We start from the raw sequence: 13,958 nt of genomic DNA, 5'->3' as shown, positions 1-13,958 counted from the left end.
TAGTTTTACAGGGCTTATGTTTTTATATGGGGTCAGTGACCCGCATTTGAAAGCTAGAGTCAGAAGAAGACAAATAATTCAAAACCTATAAAACAAATAATGAAGACCAGTTGAAAAGTTGCTTAGAATTAGCCACTCTATAACATACTAAAAGTTAATTTAAAGGTGAACCACTCTTTTAAGGAAGTAGCACTTGAGATATCTGATTTCTGGTTTGGGCAGCACAGTTCATGCTAAGTGACTGGTGGGAAGAACGGGCACTTTGATCATCAGACATTTGTGCCAGTCAGATGGTGAACTCTGGCCTGAAATGTTCAATAAAAGCCATGATTTATGACAAGTCTTCAGAGCGTGTTCCTGTAGCTTGGGATGACTTTGATTAATAAATATGATTCCTTATTAAACATCCATTCAATCACATCCAATTTTACTACAAAACAATAGGGCCAAATAAAAGGGAACTAAAATCCTCAGTGTCACCTCAAGGCTACAAGCAGAGCATATTATATGTTTTCTGATTCACTTGGCTTCCTACCTCAACTGGCCGAATGAAAATAACATGCAATTTGATTTTTATTTCCACCGTCAGCTATTAGATTTGATTGAAAGCGCACTTTCCGAAGCAAAATCGCTTCTTGACAGATGCAAGGAAATTGGTTGGCATTCAGCTTCTATTAAGATAGGATTCTTTTTCCAGCCCTCCAGATTAGACTAGGTTTGTGCTAGACTTTGCACTGCTTCTGAAGTGAATATGGACCTCCTGATGTGCATGTAGCATTGACAACTCTATAGGAAGGCACTGGGTTAAGATGATCTGACTAGCTGTATATAATGTGCCTGCAAAGCACATGGGAGTAATAGGTTTAATGGTATGCCTGCAGGCAACACACAGAATGTGTATGTATGTTAAAAATGCTACATGCTGCGGTGCAGAGGCCGTTATGCATTAAACATAGCTCTGGATGGAGGATGCTTCAGAAAATAAAGTCTGCCCTTCATCAGATATCTTATTTTTCTAAACTTTCCCATGCCATTTCAGTAGGCAGAAGTCTGCTTTATGCAGTAATATAGTAAGGAACCACCAGCAGTACAGGCATTGGAACTGTTTTTTTTCAGGAACTAGGGTTTTCCAGATAAGGGATCTCCATACTTTAAAAGAGTTATTTATCAAAGGTCGAGTCAATTTTTACGCGTAAAATTTGAGTTCTCAAGGGTATTTTTCAGTCAAAACTCAAATTTTCGGGTAAAAATTGACTCGACCTTTGATAAATAACTCCCTTAAAGTATAAAAATCCAAATTACAGAAACATCCCTTATCTGAAAAATCCTAGGTCCTAAAAATTCTGTTTAACAGTTCCCATGCCTGTACTATTTGGAGCTGGAAATCGAGCTTAAATCTGAAAATACTCCAGATAAAACCTGTCAAGGTCATGTAGGAGTCAATGGCAGAGGTCCCTTGAACCATTTGAAAAAGCTTGTAGACTTCATGATGTTTTTTCTAGTGGGTTTCGCTTAAAAACTCTATTAATTCAAGCAATTTTTGTTTTTGTTCGGGTTTTTTTTGCAGAAAACTTGATCAATTCATATATTTGATCTTTTCACCCAGACTACGCTGATTCGAGTTTTTTATGTTGGAAGTTTTTTCATAAATCATAAACCATTTGAGTTGTGAGTTTATTTGAGGTATAAAAAAAACCTCACAAACCTCTAAAACTCAACATTTGATAAATAAACCCCTAAGGGGTTATGTAATAAGGCACAGAGTTTGCCCAGGAACAGTAAAGGTGGCCATACACGGGCAGATAAAGCTGCCGATATCGGTCGTTTGGACCAATTTGACAGCTTATCTGCCCGTGTATGGGGGCTTCCAACGGGTCTTCCCGATCGATATCTGGCTCGATATCGATCGGGAAGGTTTGATTATAAAACCGACCAACCCGTCGGAGCCCCTTGGCGTATCGTAATTCGGTCGAATTACCCCCGATATAGCCATGACGTTAGTGGCATATCGGGGAAAGATCCGCTCGTTTGGCGATGTCGCCAGACGAGTGGATCTTTGAGTCTATGGCCAGCTTTACCCATAGCAACCAATCAGCAGGTAGCATTTACTGATCACCTGTTTAAAAGCAAACAACTTATTGGTTGCTATGAGTTACTGCTCCTGGGGAAACTTAGTGCCTTTTATTACATATTGGGGTAAGTGTACTAAAAAAATCAGTTAAACAATAAATAAACCCAATTGGATTGTTTTGCCTCCGATAAGGATAATTTCCATCTAAGTTAGGATCAAGTGCAAGATACTGTTTTATTATAACAGAGGAAAATGGAAAAACACTTTAAAAATATTAATTATTTGATTAAAATGGAATCTATGGGAATCCAGGAATTCAGAGCTTTCTGGATAATGAAAGCTCACATTGCACACATTGACCTGGCATCTGTAAAGAGAACCGCCTACTGTTTTTTTATTGGTGGGTGGGCAGGTCAGGCAGAAGAGACTGCCGCTGGCCACAAAGGTTTTCAGAACAAGTGAACTGAGCGGATGTGTGGGGGAATACATTGAACTGCAAGGTAACGGGTAGTAAAGCATCAAAATGGTTAAAAAAAATGAATTGCAATTACAAATAGAATTATAATCATTCCACAAAGCCTAAGAAAGATTATAGATTTCTACTATAGATCCCCTTTAAGCTTTAATGCTCCTTCAAAGGGGTCACAGGGGAGAATTTCCCATGTTCATTCTAATCCTCAAAGCAACCCTTTGCCTTTCTAAGTATAATAATTTTTACTTACCTCAAGCTCATATTTTACAATATCAAAAGAGTCACTGGAAAAATATATATCTTCGATGCTGTTAATTAACTCCTGTTGTTTTTGGGGATCTGTGGCCCTTTCGCGTAGTTCTCGTAGCTCCTCCTTTATAAACAAAAAAGCACAATGAAATTAGTCAGGCAGGTGCACAAGCCACAGAATAGGCAATGTTTAAAATCATGTGATGCTTAGATAAATTAGCAACTAACGAGACATCAAGTGGAAGAATTAACTAAATAATCAGTTAGAATCCATTAAAACAATACTGAGCATCCTGTAATGAGATGAGCTACAGAGAGTAATAGTAGAGCCCCATAGCTAACTGTAATGAAGCAGAGAGACAGCTGGAGAGTCACAGTGTTGCTGGTACACAGTCAGGCGAATAGTCAAATAAAATGCATACAAGATACAGTTAAAGAGTAGCATAATTTTTTAAAAGAAAGGTATGGTTTTTCTATTAGTGTCATCAGCAACTTCATCTAAGACAGTAAACCCCAACCAGTGTCTCATGAGAAACATGTTCCTCCCCAACCCATAAGATGTTGCTCCCATTTCTGCTGTACCTTACTAATGACCGGTGGAGGCATAAGTATAGGAAGGGCTTGTGTCTTTGAAACATTGAGTTTATAATGATACATGACTAGAAACTGTTCAATCAAATCAAATAATTTCTGCAAGGCAAAAATGGGGTTAGTCACTGTTAAGGCAATATCGTCTGCAAACAATAGAATTTTATGTTCTTGCGGTCCTATAGTGACTCCTATGATGTCACATGATTGCCTAACGGCTTGGGCTAGTGGTTCTATGCTTAAGACATATATGATGGGCAAAAGGGGGCACCCTTGCCTAGTTCCATTAGTTAACAAGAAGGGGTCTGACAAGAACCAATTCACATTTACTTGGGCGGACGGGTCAGAGTATAGAGCCATGATAGCAGTGATCATTGGGGGTGGTATTCTGAAGGTTTCCAAAACTAGTCTAAGATAAGTCCACTAACGCCACTATACATTTTAGAAGAAGCAATACCAGATCTGACGCTATCTCTCTGGAAAACCCTAGGTATAAAGAGAATCGGAGACCAGGACAGTCTGGCTACTTTCCCAACCTTACAAAACAAATATAAGTTACCAAACTCGCAACTTTACACTTATATGAGATTAAGATACTACCTCCATGCGCACAAGTGGAACGGTCTACACCAACCTACTTTATTTGAAACTAAGTATTGGACACTATCCGGGAAACAGAAAGGAACACAGAAACTATATCAAGTGCTACAACAGAAAGACTTGCAGATACCATTGTCTACAGATATCTGGCGATGGCTATTCCAACGCACAATTAAGCACTCACGGGCGCTTAACCATCATGAACTGACTTTTAAAATTAATGTATAGGTGGTACATGACCCCTGAAAAAATCCATAAAGCATTGCCTAACACTCCCAACACTTGCTGGAGGTGTCGAAAGAACGAAGGAACCTTCCTTCATATATGGTGGGCCTGCACCATAGCAGCGGAATACTGGGGGAGAGTAAATATTCTTCTAAGAGGCATTACAGGCGACCAAACTGTCCTTAGCCCGGCAATGGCCCTCTTAGGATATGAGACGGTACTAAGAGACGCAGCAACACAAAGAAATATTACACAACTTATGCTAGCCATCAGAAGTTTACTGGCACGAAATTGGAAACAGACCAGCCTCCAGCATCTTGCACACATACAAGCTGAAATAAACAGGATGGACCTGTATGAACGTACTTTTTTCTCCTAAAATCATCTGAGAATAGGAAAAAAATCTATTGACAACTGCTGTGCCATAGAGTCTCCGCAGTCTCCTCTCCTTTCTTCTCTTCCTTCTTTCCTTTCATTAAATAATTGTAAATTGCAAAAATTGTTAATTAAAAAAAAAAAAAGATGTTGCTCCCATTGGCCTCAAAGCAGATGCTTATTTTTGAATTCCAGGCTTGGGCTTACTTTTAAATTCCTGGCTTGAACTCAAAACTTCAGGCAAAAAACCATGTATACTGCCAAACAGAGCCTCCTGTAATCGGACAGTCCACATAGCGGCAACCAATAGCCAATCACAATAAATTAGCAGTAACAATAAATGTGAAGCCTTACAGAGCATTTGCTTTTTAGCTGGGGTCAGTGACCCCCTTAAAAAAAGCTAGAAAGAGTCAGAAGAAGGCAGCAAATAATTCAAAAACTAGAAAAAAATAATTATAAAAAGTTGCTTAGAATTCTCTAACACACTAAGAGTTACTTTAAAGGTGAACCTATAAAATATAAGGATATTATACATCACCAAGGAGTTCCATGAACATATAAAGCCCAGAAAGCCATAGATCTCTAAGGTGACATCTAATATCCTCATATTTTACGGTGGGTGGGGGGTTTAATATTTATTTTTTGAAATAGTGAGTCATGTGATATAAATTACTACTCACCGTTTATAACTTATGACATCATTACTCACCGTTTATAAGGATATAATTTACAAGATATGCATGGCTTTTGTGTATTTTATGGATATAATACACAGAGCCATAAATATTCTGTACATTGTTTTCTTATGAATGGTGCTTAGTGATGTCATTGGTTATAATCCGAGCATTCTGTCACATGACTCACTAAAATGTGTGTATTATAACAAATGTTGCAAAATATGAGGATATTAGAGGTCAACTCGGAGTACCATGACCTGTATAAAAACACTTTGCCTTTCTCCTAATTAACTGATAATATCCTCATAGTTTACAAGAGGGGGTACTTTATTCCCTATATATTTTACAGGATATTCATGGCCTTTGTGTATAATAATAATAATATAATGATGTAATACAAAGAGGTTTATGGACTCTGTGAGCAGGCTGTAGGCCATAAAAATTCAGTCTAGTCCAGACAAACAAGTCTCTAGTCTGACATCCCTTTAGAGACCGTTTTATGGGTATTCAGGGTAGAAAACAAACCTAGGGTGCAACTTGAGGGGGGGAACGATTCAGAGGGGAAAATTGCTCTGTTTCTGCTGCAATGTGCTTCTGCATGGAACAATGGGGATGGGAGAACTAGCAGGAGCGGTAGAGGCAGAAGCAAAGGAATTGGCAAAGAAGGGGGTCAGTGGTGGCAGTGCCAGAAGCCCCAGAAGGGAAGGAGGATGGAGTTGTGTCTAGTAGGAGTAGGGTGTGAAGTTTGCTTAGGGCCGCCTTGGGCACCCGAATCTCTTGGCCCAGGTCTGACAGCCCCTGAATATTTTGTAAAAGTTGTAAATATATATTTTATTTATATAATAAATAAGCCCAGTTTGGTTGAAAATCACATTATCACCAAAGAAATGGTGATATTCCAAAACATATTGTTTACAATAACAGGTCACAGACTCACCCAATCTTCCCTCTCAAGCTGTCCTGGAGGGGCTGACGAGGATACCGTGTGCCTAAAATCATATGCAGGGCTCCTTGGCTGCAGTAATCCAAGACTGAAAAAAATGAAGTAGCACACCGCCTCGTAGGGTTAAAAAACTGTTTATTAGAGCATAAAAAATATGGTAGCTGGAGTATATGAGACGCCTAACGCGTTTTCCCAAAACGCGTTAGTCGTCTCATATACTCCAGCTACCATATTTTTTCATGATCTAATAAACAGTTCTTTTACCCTACGAGGCGGTGTGCTACTTCATTTCTTTTCAGTTTTGGATATTCCACACCTTTAAAAAAAAATTGCTCATCCCTACAAACAAGCACCCTTGCATAATTGCTCCCTGTACTACAAAGAAAGGCACATGAAATAATGCAAAACATCACATATATTTTACAGATGGCCTTAATCTGGTGAATATTTGTTTTTATAGCTTATGCAAAATCTTAAACTACCACTATAGACTATATGCATTAGAACTCCATTTTAGTTACAATTTCTTCTACAGGTTTTTAATGAGATTTTGTAGAAACTGCAGTTTTTTATGCGCTACTGCCCCCTGCTGACTGAACAAGCTTCCAACTGCACTGCAATTCACTTAATTAGTAATTCAGTGTAAGACCAATAATGAATGAAGGCTTTCTGTATGTTGCCTTTATAAAATATGCTCTTTGACATCTCAACAGTTTTTGTATGGGCTTTTCATTGTAACACATGATTTTACTTTTTTTTTTTTTTTTTTAAATAGAGCAAAATACAGAATCATTTGCACTGCTCAAGTCTAATACAGTAGCTCTTCAGATGTTGAAAAGTTTTCAGAATTCAGAAAGGAAACCAGTATAAGGTGAATGCTTTTTTAAAAACAGGCACTGGGGGGGGGGGGATACAAACTACAGTATATTTAGAAGATATGCATAATGCAGGAGTCACCGGCTAGCTGAGAGCAGGCTGCAGCAAATGATTACTGGAAATGAAAACAGCACAAGTTTTCTATGTACAGGTATGGGATCCATTATCCAGAAACCAATGAATAACAGAAAAGCCATCTCCCATTTTATTTTTCTCTGTTATAGATCCCAACTAAGATATAATCAATCCTTATTGGAAGCAAAACCAGCCTATTGGGTTTATACAGGTATGGATTCTGTTATCTGGAAACCTGTTAATCAGAAAGCTCAGAATTACGGAAAAGCCATCTCCCACAGACTGTATATTATCCAAATAATTGCAATTTTAAAAAATGATTTCCTTTTTCTCTGTAATAATAAAACAGTACCTTGTGCTTGATCCCAACTAAGATATAATTAATCCTTATTGGAAGCAAAAGTAGCCTATTGGGTTTATTTAATGTTTAAATGATTTTCTAGTAGACGTAAGGTATGAAGATCCAAATTATGGAAAGATCCATTATCTGGAAAAAACCCAGGTCCTGAGCATTCTGGATAACAGGTCCCATGTCTGTATAATGTTAACACAATTTTCTAGTAGATGGAAAGTATGAAGATCCAAATTATGGAAAGATCTGTCATCTGGAAAACCCCTGAACAGGTCTTATACCTGTAGTATGAGTTAATAACACAAAAGCGAATGCCAATATCTGTGATGCAGACTTGCACAACTAAAGCAGTTTTCCTTCCTTTAAAAATGAGAAGTGTATGCCATTGCTCTCTATTGAAAATTCTGTCACCCCCCCCCCCCCAACAAATCCGGTTCTGGTTATATTTTTTTGTTAGCAAGCCACTAACCTAACTAAAAGTGATATGGTATGAAAGTGTGGCCCCTCGGCAGGCAGTTTGGACAGACCACTGAAAAGAACATTTTTGCAGCGGATGCCACCTATCGATGTGGGTGAAAAGTCTACCCATCAGCTTAAAGGAGAACTAAACCCTAAATATAAATATGACTACAAATGCCATCTTTTATATATTGAACTTATTGCACCAGCCTTAAGTTTGAGCTTCTCAATAGCAGCAATGATCCAGGACTTCAAACTTGTCACCTTGATTAAAGATTGAAAGCACACAAAAAGGGACAGATGCACCCCAGAATATGTACACAGAGCTTAAACATGTCAGTAGCTTGACAATATTCATTAAAAATATAGAACCCTCTAGAATATAGAACATACCCCCCCATCACCACTACCACCATGCAGTCCAACTTTAACTGTCGCTAATAGAAATCCATTAAATGGCTTGATAATTGTTTGACAGTTTTTGAGATATAAATTATTTTGCTTCCTCAACAAATAGCAGGGACCTTTTTACCTCCCCTTTAGACTAGAAGAAAAGAACTTTCATTTGAAGCAACGTAGGAGGTTCTTCACAGTCAGGACAGTGAGGTTGTGGAATGCACTGCCGGGTGATGTTGTGATGGCTGATTCAGTTAATGCCTTTAAGAATGGCTTGGATGATTTCTTGGACAGACATAATATCAAAGGCTATTGTGATACTAAACTCTATAGTTAGTATAGGTATGGGTATATAGAATTTATGTGAAAGTATGGAGGGGTGTGTGCATGGATGCTGGGTTTTCATTTGGAGGGGTTGAACTTGATGGACTTTGTCTTTTTTCAACCCAATTTAACTGTGTAAATGTTTGTGCTGCAAACAAGTTAACCGTGCCGTTTGTCAGTAGAACAGTTTGAGTGTTAAGAGTGTGTCGCCATCGTGCTGCCTACAGAGACCCGCTGGATATGTTCTGATGAGTTCCTTGTGCAATGAGCTTTCCAACCTGCCCGATTTTTGGCCACATAACAGTCAGGAAGGCTCTTCTGTAGGTCCCATATCAGGGCCAGAACTAGGGGTAAGCAGAGTGAGTACCTCTTTTCTCTGCTTACCTCTACTACAGGCCCTCATCCCCTGGCTGCCTGCTCAACTCTTGATCATTTAGCCAGCATCAGTGTGTATGTGCACTCCACCATCACACATGCAAGCTTCCTAGCCTAGGGCACCTGGCCGGCTAAATATGGCATACCTCATACACTGGCCAATAAGCTGCAGGCTCAGTCTTGAGGGACAGGGTTGGCGGCTTTTTTTCAGGCTGTGTATGGCCAGCCTAAAGGCATAGTGGCATTTCTCAGGTTTTAAATGTCCTTTACAACATCTTCCTTTCTATGTAAATTGGACATAGGTCACTTCTCCTTTAAGAGAGTGTCGGACACTGACGCGTTCTTATCGTCCTTTGGGCCTTGTCAATCAGAGCTGCAAGGCCGGAAGTTAAATGCTTGACTGAAAGGAAGAATCTGTCAGCACAGTTAAATGGTGGTGTGCTTATACTACACAGGGTCAGGGTTTACAGCCTCCTCATCACAGTGCTGCTGCTTCCTTTCATGTTCAGGTATGTGACTATACATTAACAATTCACCGCGGTACAGGAGATTTTCAGAAAGAGGAGTCTTCATTTTTGCATGAGTGGTTGTGAGATAAGAGAGGCTGAAAGCAGTGTTACTCGCGCCCTACAGAAAGTAGTATCCTTCTCCATATGAGGAGGTGGAGTGTTTTAAAACAATATATTTTACTAAACTGTGGGGTTACATCAGTAATTTTGTGATTAAAAGTTATTATTGCCATCAAAGTAGACATCTAAGCACAACACTAGAGGTGTCATTATCACTTTAAGTCAAAAACAGAGTATAAAGGAGAATGGTAAAAAGTCTTGAGCAGAGGAGTATGGTAAAACCTATGAATGCTCACCTTTGTAGGCGTCCGCAAGTTCTCAATTGGACTAAGGTCATGGAAACTGTCCTGTGGACTTTTAGAGCCCTTTAAAAAAAAAAAAAAGAAAACAGTTGGAAATATAAAAAGAGATGAAACATTTTCATAGATAGAATACGACAAACTTTTCTTAATAGAAAGTATAGTAAAGTATTTGTAAAGTGTCACCTGCATCCTCACTGTGTATTTAAAATCTCATATTTCTAATTGGGAGATAATAACTATAAAACAGTGAAAAAGGAGGGAGAAACTGCCATAATGAATTTAATCCAAAAACACTTCATTCTAAGCCAGCGACTTCCAAGGGTGCTAGAAAATATCATCTGCCAATGCACCATATAGGCCGTGCTGCACCAGTAGAGGCAGAAGTGACGTGAAGCCCATGAAAATATTTAAAAAATATATATTTATGTCTATTTGAAGTGGTCAGTAGTACTTTTTTCCCAACACATTCTTTTTATAGGATTTTGATAATATCATATTACATATAAGTATTAGCACATAACATCCTAGGATTTACATTAAGTTGTGCAAGGGGAGGGGCACCAACATCATTAATAATTTTCCAACCAAGGGGAACAAAACCAAAAAATAAAATCTTACTGAGTTACCATCAGAGCACATTTTTCAATTGATATGTATTTTCTATTCAGCAACCCTACAGCTCGCTGATTCTAGAGTTGCATAAAAATGTCATAGACATTTAGGGGCAGATTTATCACGAGTTGAATTTCGAATTTGAAAAACTTCGAAGTAACAGCGCATTCGAATCGCACGATTCAAAGTTTCCCACCCAACAAAAACTTTGATTTTTCAAAGTCCACTAATTGACTCCAAATAGGTTCTAGGAGGTCCCCCATAGTCTAAAACAGCAATTCGGCAGGTTTTAGATGGCGAATGGTAGAAGTCGAATTTTTAAACAGACAATACATGATAAATTTCGAAATTCAAATTTTCTAATGTTTTTCAAATTCGAATCGAATTTGGACTATTCCCTAATCAAAGTACATAAAAATTAGCTCGTAATTCGAATTTTTTTTAATTCGAATTTTGCCTTCGATCTTTGATAAATCTGCCCCTTAAGGTAACTGATATTTTGACCTTTAAAGAGAGCTGTAAAACTGGAAGGCTGTTATTAAAAGGTCAAAATTGTTTAAAATGTGAAATAAATCAAAAACTTAAAGAGTAAATTAAAATTCATCTGTTGCTGGAAAGTTTTTACACCCCCCCCCCCCCCACAGCATGGCTGCAAGGTGACAGAGCCCACATTTAGGAGGTTATTTATTAATTATCTTTTGAAAGATTCAAGTTTCTTTTTACTATAAAACTCAAATTTATTATGCCCTGATGCTGCAAAAAGCCTGAATTCGAAAAAACGTCATCTCAGAACTGTCGAGGTCCTGTATAAGTCAATGGGAAAGGCACCTATCTCAATTTGACCTTTTCGTGGTCTGCGCTAGGTTTAGCTAAAAAAATATCAGACTTTTTTTGGGGTTTTTGGACAAAAAAAAAAATCAAGCAATTTGGGGAAAAAAAGCCAAAACAATTTATGCAATTCGGAAAAAGCCTGAAAATTTGAGTGATTTGGGTTTTCACCCGATTTTATTGCGTTTTCCGCAATCCAATTAAAGGGTCTTTTTTTAATAAATAAGCTAAAATCGGGCATGGAATCCTGTGAATAAAATCCTATTCATATTCCAGTTTCTTATTCAAATCAGTGTTGGTTGCTAGGGTAATATGGACCCTAGTTACCAGACTGCTTAAAATGCAGATTGAAGAGCTGCTGAATAAAAAGCTAAATAACAAAAAACCTTCAATGATAAAACAAATTAAAACAAATTGCAAATTATCTCCAAATATCACTCTCTACATCATACTAAAGGTTATCTCAAAGGTGAGCAACCCCTTTAAGGATTACTGGTGACCAGTTTGTTTTAAGATTGTCACAGACACAGTACAGAGAGAGTTGTAGTTCAGCTGCACCACCAGCCTTTCCTCAAACACTTTAGCAGGGGGCTTAGGTCAGTAAGAGGAATGTGTAATGCATGTTCCTTGTGTAAAACAGCAGTGTCAGGAAGGGATTCCAAGTGACACACACCTTTTTATCAGAACACAGATGAACTAGCCCTTTACATACTGTATCTGCTGAATGTGGGAATAGCAATGTCTACACAAACTAATAATAGGAACACAGGAAGCCATAAGATACACTTACATGAATGAAACATTATACTGTACATTTATTAATTTACTTTAAGTCTTGCTGATTGCCAGTATAATCAGTACTCAGTATCTGCAGAGCCAATTTCCCCACTGACAGGCTCCCTGTGTTCCCAGGCCAGGCTTCCTACCCACACTGTCCCTGCATGATATTCTCCCCCCGCAGAGCAGCCCATACCTGGCGGGTCATTAGTGACTTGATCTTCTGCATGTCAGACTGGACACTGTTCTTCCCTCCAGCAGGTTAGAAAGCATAAAGATCAGACAATTCTACACTCTATTCAGCTACAGCCAGCGAGCAGCCATACTGAATGTCACGTGATTCAACAGGAACTGGGAGTTGACAATACCTAGCTCATCTGTGGGAATTGTAGTCCAGCCAATGCAATTGCAGGAGAGGAGGTCTTTGAAGTGAACCACATTAACCAGCATGCACTGCTCACAAGCCTGTCAACAGAGCCATGTAGACATCTCTGAGGAAGGAATTGTAAATGTGTAGGTGACTGCGAGAGCTGGAGAGTGAGGCTGTTGGGTGGCTGGTGCATACAAAGGAGCAGTGGGAATATTTAAAAGAACTGAAGTGACTGTCAGTGAGTTATGACTGTGAAACATGTTCAGGTCCCCCCCCCCTCCTGCTTACTAGTGGTTTCTCCCCACTCGTCTCATGTTCCCGCTGCTGCTGCTGCTTCTTTCTTTCTTGAGTTCTTTACTATTGTTCCCAAACCGTCAGAACTTTTCGTGTTACATCTCAGCAATATGTAATAAAAACGAAGAAAAATGAAGAAAGAGAGAAGAGAAGTAAAAGCTCAGTTAAAGTGGTGGTTCAGCTTTAAGTTAACTGCACATGCAGCAACCTCACAAGTTTAGTTATAAGAAGCCATTCAAGTTAAAAAAAAAATAACATTGGTGGCCAGGGTCCCCCTATATGTTAGAAAAACATGTGACCAGCCCACTTAAAAGTAAAGAAAAAATTGGGGCCAGGGTCCCCCATAAAAGTTTAAAAAAATTGGTGGCCAGGGGTTTAAAAAAAGTGGGCTGGTCACATGTCTTTTTCTAACATACAGGGGGACCCTGGCCACCAATGTTATTTTTTTTTAACTTGAATGGCTTCTTATAACTAAACTTGTGAGGGTGCTGCATGTGCAGTTAACTTAAAGCTGAACCACCACTTTAACTGAGATTTTACTTCTCTCTTTCTTCATTTTTATTTGTTTTTATTACATATTGCTAAGATGTAACACGAAAAGTTCTGACGGGTCGGGAACAATAGTAAAGAACCCAAGAAAGAAAGAAGCAGCAGCGGGAACATGAGACGAGTGGGGAGAAACCACTAGTAAGCAGGAGGGGGGAAGATCTGAACATGTTTCACAGTCATAACTCGCAGACAGTCACTTCAGTGCTTTTAAATATTCCCACTGTGCCTTTGTATGCACCAGCCACCCAACAGCCTCACTCTCCAGCTCTCGCAGTCACCTACACATTTACAATTCCTTCCTCAGAGTTGTCTACATGGCTCTGTTGACAGGCTTGTGAGCAGTGCATGCTGGTTAATGTGGTTCACTTCAAAGACCTCCTCCCCTGCAATTGCACTAGCTGGACTACAATTCCCAGAGATGAGCTCAGTACTGTCAAGTCCCAGTTCCTGTTGAATCACGTGACATTCAGTATGGCTACTCGCTGGCTGTAGTTGAATAGAGTGTAGATTTGTCTGATCTTTATGCTTTCTAACCTGCTGGAGGGAAAAACACTGGCCGCCAATATTTTCTAATTTTCATGGGGGACCCTGACCCCCAAT

General features: G+C 39.0%; 1 protein-coding gene across 2 annotated transcripts in view; it reads right to left on the bottom strand.

The window, feature by feature from the left end:
* Positions 1-13,958, bottom strand: part of vps50.L (VPS50 EARP/GARPII complex subunit L homeolog) — a 123,911-nt gene that overhangs the window by 107,429 nt on the left and 2,524 nt on the right. Inside the window, exons 1-3 of one of the 2 annotated variants that reach the window (XM_018267313.2) lie at positions 12,342-12,542; positions 9,923-9,991; positions 2,794-2,916 (exon numbers count right to left, since the gene is read on the bottom strand). In XM_018267313.2, coding sequence (XP_018122802.1) covers positions 2,794-2,916; positions 9,923-9,991; positions 12,342-12,374 — 225 coding nt within the window. In that variant the 5' untranslated portion in view covers positions 12,375-12,542. Of the gene's footprint in view, positions 1-2,793; positions 2,917-9,922; positions 9,992-12,341; positions 12,543-13,958 lie in introns of those variants that run through there. The other variant, XM_018267314.2, reaches the window with a different exon arrangement.

Source organism: Xenopus laevis, chromosome 6L (assembly GCF_017654675.1).
Source record: "Xenopus laevis strain J_2021 chromosome 6L, Xenopus_laevis_v10.1, whole genome shotgun sequence".
NCBI classification, from domain to species: Eukaryota; Metazoa; Chordata; class Amphibia; order Anura; family Pipidae; genus Xenopus; species Xenopus laevis.
The sequence above is the reverse complement of the archived record's forward strand: the minus strand, read 5'-3'. Positions and strand labels throughout refer to the sequence as shown.